At 33.4% G+C, this 9726-nt stretch overlaps 1 protein-coding gene across 1 annotated transcript; it reads right to left on the bottom strand.

The window, feature by feature from the left end:
- Positions 1-4547: 4547 nt before the first annotated feature.
- Positions 4548-7604, bottom strand: Smp_144860 (boule-related; the record flags this gene model as incomplete). Its single annotated transcript, XM_018798724.1, has 7 exons — positions 4548-5579; positions 6103-6209; positions 6293-6371; positions 6407-6464; positions 6505-6596; positions 6632-6790; positions 7602-7604. 7 exons carry the CDS (start codon positions 7602-7604, stop codon positions 4548-4550), a joined length of 1530 nt encoding a protein of 509 aa, XP_018653637.1.
- Positions 7605-9726: the final 2122 nt, after the last annotated feature.

Below are 9726 nucleotides of genomic sequence, written 5' to 3'. Positions count from 1 at the left end.
GATTCTGAAGCTACTATTGCTGCTGCTGATGATGTTGGTTGGGATTGTGATATGATTGTTGTATTAGTTATACCTTGAATAGTACCAATTGTACAACACGATTGTAATTGGCGAATTGATGATAACATACTTTGATGTTGTTCATTTGATAAACTCATATCGATTGATGGTAATGTACCATTTTTAATTTGCTAATTGTAGGCAAAAAGATATGGAAAATTATATGCATGAACAATAAACAAAACTGTGTATTTAAAATAGATGTATTATGACTGACATTTATGTTTCATCCCATTAGGAGCACATCAGTTCGATGGACCTGTCGTATCCCAGTGTTGAGGTTTACAATAGGACTTGAACCCAATGTATTTCATCTTAAACGTGTAATTAGCAGCATTGTTACACGTCTACTTTTGAATAAATGAATTACTTCTAATCTTCCGAGTGATTTTGTCATTTATATGTGTAACTTTGAACATGTGCATGTAATCGTAAGTGTCTATATGCTCGCTTATATCTTTCATGCCTATAAGTGTTAAGTGACGTTCTAGTTAAATAGAGTTGGTACGCTTACCATCTTCGATTCGGCTTCTCCGCTTCTCATTTCTCATTTCTCATCGTCTGTTTGCATAACAGAATGTCTGAAACAAACTCAACCAAACTAATGAGTATTTGACTTTTTACTATCGCCATTACTCAAACGGGGTTATCATAACTAGAATAAATGAAGTCAAACCGAGAACTTATATACATGGCTCACTTTCCGTTCGTTTTTAATGAAACCAGATAAAGCAGGTCTAGAAAATTAAGAATTCAGCAGATTTACCTAATTTATAGATGTGAACATACACACACATTCATATGTCGTTTCCTACACAGTTGGTGAATGATGCTTGACAAAATAAATAAAATACACAAATCACACAAATATACACATACAGATGTCTCATATACATCATACATACGTATTTATTAATTGACACAAGATTTTTTTACAATTAATTGATCACTGTGTGACCAATGTCATGTATGTCAGGTCAATAGTAGTGCATATCAAATTCTATCAATCAGGTTGCCATGTGTCCACTGATCTAGGTGACTCGACATTATTTGCATCAGTTCCCTCAAGGTTACAGGTACACCTTGCTGACCAGTGTCAAATAACATAAAATCCACATCAAACAAGATTTCCTGTAGACCACCTCCAACCACCACCTTACATATTAACATAGTACACGTGATATTGAGTCACTTAAACTAGTGGCCATCTTGCAACCTGATTGTTAGAATTCTATCTTCACTAAGAAGGATCTGACACTTATTACATTAATCACTATTACCCAATTACCAATTAATGGTAAATACATCTTAGTGCTACGATAGGTAAATCGCTGCCCGGAAAGTTAAGTGGGAACGCCTCTGTCTATGAAACTAAGTGACACGGGATCGAACCAGGAAGGGAGCATCAGTTTTTTCAGGATTATAGGTACACTTCGTTGTTGATTGCCTAATAGCACGAAACTTGGATCATGCAGAGATTCCTATCAACCACCTCCAACCATCGCCTTACAAGTTCTTTTATCATTTTGATAACAATTGTATTATCATATACTGTAGTAAAATCAGTTACAGTATTGCAGAAATGTGAAAAGAGTAATTTCTACTACACTACTTGTTAATTAGTTTCTATTTACAGTTCCGATAGAATGTAATGAACATTTTACTTCAATACAAAATTAATCAAGAGTTAATAAGATTTTATCGTAAGACAAAAAGACTTATTGTTTATTACGTGACTTTGAATAATTCTGCCACATTGATCAATCTTTTTTGTTAGAATGATCTGATTAAATGTTTATCGACTGAGGTGAATAAGTCATAGGTAATATAATTTATTCTGAAAAAGTGGCTTACGTTAGTTAAATCACAAAATGTAAGAAATACAGTTTTCATATTCATTGTGATATAACAAAAACGTACTTATTAATTTCAGAAGTTATGTTTTATAGAATTAAGTAATACATTGCAAACTGCTGCTCAGTATAATTGCCATTAGACAGGGAGACGGTCATCTTAGACACCGACCTCCTAGGGCTGATGAGACTGTCAAGATAAACGAAGCCTCTCTACTTCATTCTCTAGGATTAGAATATGCACTAAAAGAAAGTAATTCTAAAGCAGTATTTTGCATTTTAGTGAGAGGAATACATCTAAAATATACTTGAAGTGTTACTTAGGTACTTCCATTATTCTTTCTAAACAGGACTACATAGTCTACACGCTTTAATTCAATGAGACATTCTCCATGTAGAATACTTCCTACAATTCCTTCTTGAAAACTTAACAAATCTTAGCATAATATTTTTGTTAGTCTTATCATATCCAAGTAGTACACTGAAGAGACTAATAATCAAATACCAGCAACCTACAGATACCTTCTATTTTCATTTGCCATTCATAGCTGTGAAGCAATATAGAGCAAAATTCTGTGTGATATAATTTCTCTTATTAATAGTTGAACAACAAAATATCTTCCTTGCAATGCTATAGAGATGAAAGTATCCAAGTCATCATCACAGGTGGCGTAGAACCTAACACAGATACGCAACGGTTCAAGTTGCCATACAGTGTTACCACAGAGAATTGAAGTTATTTAAAGACAAATCTTTAAGTTACAGGAGTAGTAGTAGCAGTAAAAGAGGTTAGGTATGGAAAAAGAAAAAAAGATATAGAGTGGTTTGGGACTCAGATTCTGGGGGAAGACAAGTAGTGGATTCGTCTCAGAGATTGAGAAAGATTCTGAGCCGTATCACTTAAAGTCTCTAACAATACGTTACGATAATCATGTGGACCTCAGCCAGGTTGTCTACACTTGTCCAGATGTATCAGTTCCATTGTCAGTCAATTCTTAGACTGGTGCCACACCTCGGGTTTTGGAGCCCCTAGCTTCAACTTACTCTAGTTAACATCTCACGCCGAGGTAGGTGGTGGTTAGGCATAACTTATGTACTGATATAAATAAATTTATAATGCAGACTTAGCATACTGACATGTATATTTTGCATACTGATAAACAAATTAATAAATTACAAAACTTACGGATTGACTTCCGTAGATAGCAGTTGATAAATGACGCGTACAATCACTACCAGTAAATACTTTATTATGATGTGATGGATTAAGTATTGATAAGAATGTATTTGTTTGATGATTTTGATGTAAATTATGTTGTAAATGTGTTGATGACATTTGATGCATAGAATTTGATTGTCCTATACAATTAGAATGTGAATGAAATTCTAAAATTGGTGTTATCGTAGCATATGGTGATAAACATGAACCATTCATTTGTGCATTATTATTATTGTAAATATTAGTTAATTGTTTTCCGATTTGTTGAGTCTGACGACTGATTGGTGTACCATCATAACTTATAGACTAAAATAAATATATTTTAAAAAGGAAATATTATGGTAACGTAATGAATACTCCTAATTTTTAATGATAAAATCAGATAGCTGGATCTTTTTTTATGAGTAGAAACATCACACTCATTCTAAACAAAATAATTCAAACAATCATAAACATTGAAACATGATAGTAGAAACGAAATCTCTTCATAAATTATTGAACACAGTAGCATAGATATAAAATAACTAAGTTTAAACAAATAATTACAGTTATATGGTTTTGACAGCATTAATATTTGTATTCTCTTTGTACAATTTGAATATTTGAAATGTCTTTTAATAAACAAAATAGTGAACAAACAAAAACTTTAGTACATAAGTTACAACAATTATTGACAATATCTTTTCTTCTTTTTTTTATCAACTATTAACAACATTTGAAGCAGTAACAATTGAATAAAACAATTGAATTTTTTTGTTAAGAAAACGTTACATAAATATCAACATTTTTTCACAGATGTAATTCAACTCCAAGTTATTATTAGTATTATTATTATCATTACGATTATATTAATGAAACGTTGAAAACTAACAGCCTACCTCAGCTGAATCCAATATACCAGATGAATGTGTACTATGATCAGTACTGTAATCACTAGTTGAATGACCAGTAAATGGTGAACTGGTTTGATGAAATAGCATCACTTCATGACTAGATCCAGTTAATGGGCTATACAAATAAGTTGTATTTGTTGCACACTGTTACAATTAGATAAATTTTTGGTTGTTTTCATAAATTAAACATACAAAATAAAATGATAAAGATATTAATTAATAATTAAAAAAGAGGCAAAGTTTAATTATACTATAAATATATTACATTTGCCTTATATACACATATCTAAACTGTCAAAGTCTTCAAAAATTTCATATAAACAACTTAACAGAAGCTTGTTTTTTATTGAATAGATTGAAGGAAAAATACGAAACAAAGAATTAACTAATTATCATATATCTTAGAATGAAATGTAGTTTGTTAAAAAAAGTAATTTGAATAGTTGCTACACAGGATATACTTTCAAAAAAAAAACAAAAAAATAACAGTTTATCTTTGGAACTATATTAAATGATTACAGATTATTCATCTTTTTTAGTTTTCTGTGCAGTTTCTACATCATATCGTGGTTTTTTTATTGGTTGAGTAAAAGATAACCCTACAATATCATCATTTAAATGAACAGATTTTGAAAATCCACTTGTGGTAACATCCTCCTTTTCTTTTGTTTTCTTCATCTCTTTCATTGAATTCATATTTGTATTAATTAATGATGGTGAATTAATTGATGCCGTAGCTAAGGCAGCTAATGTTGCTACTGTAGTCATATCAAGATTCATATTAATCTCATTATCAAATATATTTGTATTTGGTTGCTGCATAACAGTAGCAGCAAGTAATGCTGCAGTGGATGCTGTTAAAGTTGAACTTTGTAACAGCTGCAACGTTGATGATATATCGCCAAATGATGATGGGTATAATGATAAAGTTGAATTACTCACCTGTTGAGGAAATTGAAGATTTGGATTCGATATTGATGTTGATTTAGTAGTACTTATACTTGAAGATGTATCAATAGTGAACATGTTAGATTGAGGACTTGTTCCCTGAATTGTATTTTGAGATTGTTGTATACCTGGTGACCAATGCCAATTAGTTGGATGTTGAGCTGTAACAGTAGATTGATTCTGTGTAATTGTTGATGTCTGATTGATGGAATGTTCATTGTTTACATGTGAAACGCTATGAGTTACTGTTACAGCAGATGATTGTTGTGGATTTTGCTGGTTATTCGGACCTGGATGTTGTGGCCATTGAACAGCAGCAGCCATAGCAGCAGCTGCCGCCATTACTGAAGGAGTTGAATGAGATTGAGGATTAGTGTTATTAACACTGACATTGAGTGGTGTTATCTGACCAACAACCGCCGGAGTTAAACAAGAAACAGCTCCTGTTTGATGAAACTGTTGGTGAAGTGCTGCTGTTACAGCATGCTGTGGAATGTGTGTATATGGCGATATGGCGGCAGCTGGAGTTGAATGTAAAGGAGGCAAGTAGAGAGGTGTCCCTCCATCCGGCTGTGGAAGTATCATTGTGGCGTAAGGAGCTGTAGTCTAAAAATGATTGAAATTAATTCCTATTACTATCATTAGAAAAGAGATTTTATTAAAAAAACTAAACAACTAGGAAAAGAATTTTCATGAATGCATAACATAACAGAAGTCACTAGTATCTTATCCTATCTACTTTAAACTGCTTATTAGACAAGAATTACAGTTTAGCTACCAGTCAATTTCAAACAATCAGACTAATTAGTGCTGTAATTGTTGAAACAATATTATCTATAGTGATAGTAAGATGTTTTATGAATCTCTAATTAAAATAGAAATTTCACCCTACTACATAGTTCGTTGCTATGGCGTTTCAGAATTGTCTGTGATGTTTACACTGTTCAGAGTAATAATTTGAAATCTAAATATCAGTACTACTATATGTGTCTTGACTTTCAATAAAAGCGTTCATTTCGAAAAGTTTAAAGTATGTTAAATTTAAGTATGCTGACTAATGACTGTGCATGCTCATACAAACTGTACATAATAAATTGAGCATTTAACAATTTTCAATGTATTCACTCACTTGAGTCAATATAGGATACTCTTGGCCAGGTAAAGGGAATACAGCCATACCATTTTGAAAGCTATAAGGAATTGCACTTCCGGTGAATAGCAAAGTTGTTGTTAGTTCTATATGAGAAAAGAAATACAATGTTACAAATGTGCAAACTTGGTGACAAAATAGTCGGACAAATTAAGAACAGTGTACGTACCTGGACGAGGAAATATTTGTTGCTTACGAATTGCATGACCTATGTTGAGTTTACGGTCTTTGAAAATGAGTGTTTCCGACTATAATAAAAATGTTAGTAAAATATTATACTAACCTCGTTCTTAATAATTTTTTCAGCCATTTCTTGACTTTCAAAAGTAACAAATCCGTAACTCCTATTGAACATACATGATTGTCAGTAATAAAACTTACCCTTTAGATGCCCCAAGGCGATCATTTATAATTTTGACATCTTTCACGTGGCCGAAACTTGAAAAGAAAGACTTCAGTTCTTGTTCGTTTGTCTAAAAGCTAAATGAAAAGTATAATTCAAACTTACATTTGATGGTATTCCGCCAACAAATATGCGGTTTGGAATAAGGGTACCAAACTTGGGTAGGCTGGAAGATCCAGGAGCTAATGGATGACAGATAGGAATTAAAGCGTTCTCAGAGATGAGTCTGTTAGTCTGATCACCCGTTTGAATATTGATTCCAGACTAAGTTAATGGTAAATAGAGGTAAATAGTTGAATACTTTACAGTTGCTAGTTTATAACAATTTGAAGACTTTATGACAGTTAGTCAAAACTATATAAATGTGCACAAATAAATTAAAATTCACATCGTTACACAAGCCAGTGACTATCTGAACCCAGTATCCACGTAGATGACACTTTGTGAATATGAAGGTAAAGGTATTGGATTCGAGCCTCAGTGTAAAGACCGACACTAGTGCGAAAATAGATTCAGCTGATAAGTTCGAAATAGGACGAAACGCATGTTCTAGTTTTTACTGCTACCCACTTTTCAACCCTAGTTACAGATACTTGTCACTTAATGCTATATCAATTCAATCTGGACAAGATGCGTATACGCCAAGAGAGACCGATTAATTGTAGTCATTAACATCAAAGAGAAGATCCAAACAACTCTTACGAAAAAATACAAAGAAGGTTTTTAAGTCTGATACCCGAATAATTCTTTTAAGCCGACTAAAGTGGATAAAAAACCAATTCGATTTTACGAAAACAGATGTCCAAAACACGAATTTCGCACCTAATTGAACTAATTAGTCATTTTTTATTTTAAACTCTAGGCTTTAAACCGAATCCTCACTACCTAATAAAAAACGAATTTCTACCGGAAAAAGCTAGATCTTGATTCTAATCTACACCTAAAAACACCCTAAGGATTGGGTGACAGATTTTAATAATGATGATGGTAGTCAAGCTATCACGCTTAATATATCAGATCATTCAAAATATTCAAGCCCATACACCACAGAAACAACAGAAACCTCATAACTCACCATCTTTTTTTTACAAATGAAAGACAAAATCTATGGCCTCAAAATGAGTGGTTCCGCCATCAGAATCAAATAAAATGGGCTGAGATTTTTTTCAGCTTAATCTAACTTCAGTTTTGCGTGGGCGGTTGTCATTTTATCTATTTCATCATATTCAAATTATTATTATTCAGATTACAATTTATTTCATTGGTCCCTTTTTTGTAAAGGGCCCCTCCAATTTATTTGAAGCTGTGCCTTGTATGTCTATATAACGCTCATTTAATGAACTAAAAGATGATGGGAGAAAATCGATTTAAGACTCTAACACTTGTGTGAAATCAACCCACCCATTATTAATCTCATTCATATAAGGATTCGAATTAACGTATTTTAAAAGTCATTATTTTATTGGTTGGAAAATAATTATAGAGAGAGATGATTTCAACAAGTGCTCCTGAATACCATCAAGCCCATCTATTGAGGTAGTTGTGTTTCGTGATGTAACAAATTCTTGTTGTTGTTTTTTTTAAATGACAGTGCAAATCTTACACTTATAGCCGAGATAGTAATATATGTTGACTAAAATTTTTTGAATAGACTAAGCATTTAGCGAAAATGCAAAATCAAAACACTCATTGTACACCACATTTCACTAAAATGTAATGTTATAGCTGGAGTGAGAATAGATTGACAAGTATTTCAAAATGTCTTTGTCAATACATGGAATCAGTTTCACGAAGTCTCTGATTTTTGATCACTTCCCTGTGAAAACTGTGATTATTTAGTGAATAAACTGTGAAAACCAAGCACTTCAAAGTTACTCTTCCATAAATTATGATATATATTATTTTTTTCTAGATTTGTGTACTGATTACTCAAGTCCCTATGATTTGTTTTATTATTTGCACTTTTAGAATAGACGATTTGTGGAAATTATCTGATTGGAAATTAGTTACATCACAGATTAGCATTAACTGAAGAAACAATTAAAACTAAGGTTCCAATTTTTTGATCACCAAATCCTAACTACTATCATATTTGTCTATTCTTTTGGTGGTAGGCGAATTCGATCGATCAAGTTGCAACTTTACTACTAGTTAAAATGATTCGCGATAGTGTTCACTATATTTTATATGTTGGATGGTTGGAGTTAGCTGTCAGAACTCTCCTGTTCAACCTTGTTAACAAAAGCTACGGCTCATTGGTTAGATGCTTATTAATAGTCTAACACTTCAGAAAAGAGAATCCATGACCAAACGTGGTACCGAACCTATCACCTCCAAATTTTGCAGCTAACACAGTGCTTTTAGACCACTGAACTGAAACTAAATACATTTTAAATTCCTTTCGTCTCTCAATATATACTTACTTACGCCTGTTACTCCCAATGAAGCATAGGCCTCCGACCAGCATTCTCCAACCCACTCTGTCCTGGGCCTTCCTTTCTAGTTCTATTCAACTTTTGCTCATTCTCCTCATGTCTGTCTCCGTTTCTCGGCGTAATGTGTTCTTTGATCTTTCTCTTCTCCTTTGGCTTTCAGAATTCCATGTGAGGGCCTGCCTTCTGATGCAATTGGGTGATTTCCTCAATGTGTGTCCCATCCACTTCCAGCGCTTGTTTTGAGTTCCAGATGTTCTTCAGTTGTAAATATGCTGCTCATGCTTTGCCGATTCGCGTCTTCACATCTGCATCACATCCACCGTGCTCACAATGATGCTTCCCGGATAATGTGAAGGTTTTCACACCCTCCAGAGCTTCTCCGTTAAGTGTGATTCGATTGGTGCATGCTGTATTGTATCGGAGAATCTTGCTTTTCCCTTTGTTTATATTGAGACCTACTGCTGCTGAGGCTGCTGCTACACTGATTTTCTTCTCCTGAATTAGTTTTTGCGTGTGTGATAGAAGAGCCAGATCATCTGCGAAGTCTAAATCGTCAAGCTGCATCCTAGCTATCTACTGTATCCCGTGCTTTCCCTCAGATGTTGACATCTTCATGATCCAGTCGATTACCAGGAGAAAGAGAAAGGGTGAGAGTAAGCAACCTTGCCTAACTCCGGTCTTTACTTCGAATGAGTCGATGAGTTATCCTTCATCAACGATTTGGCAGTTTAATCCATCAAAGGAATTCCGTATGATATTGACTAT

This window comes from Schistosoma mansoni, chromosome 7 (assembly GCF_000237925.1).
Source record: "Schistosoma mansoni strain Puerto Rico chromosome 7, complete genome".
Taxonomy (NCBI): domain Eukaryota; kingdom Metazoa; phylum Platyhelminthes; class Trematoda; order Strigeidida; family Schistosomatidae; genus Schistosoma; species Schistosoma mansoni.
Note: the sequence above shows the minus strand (reverse complement) of the source record. Positions and strands in the feature narration are given on the sequence as shown.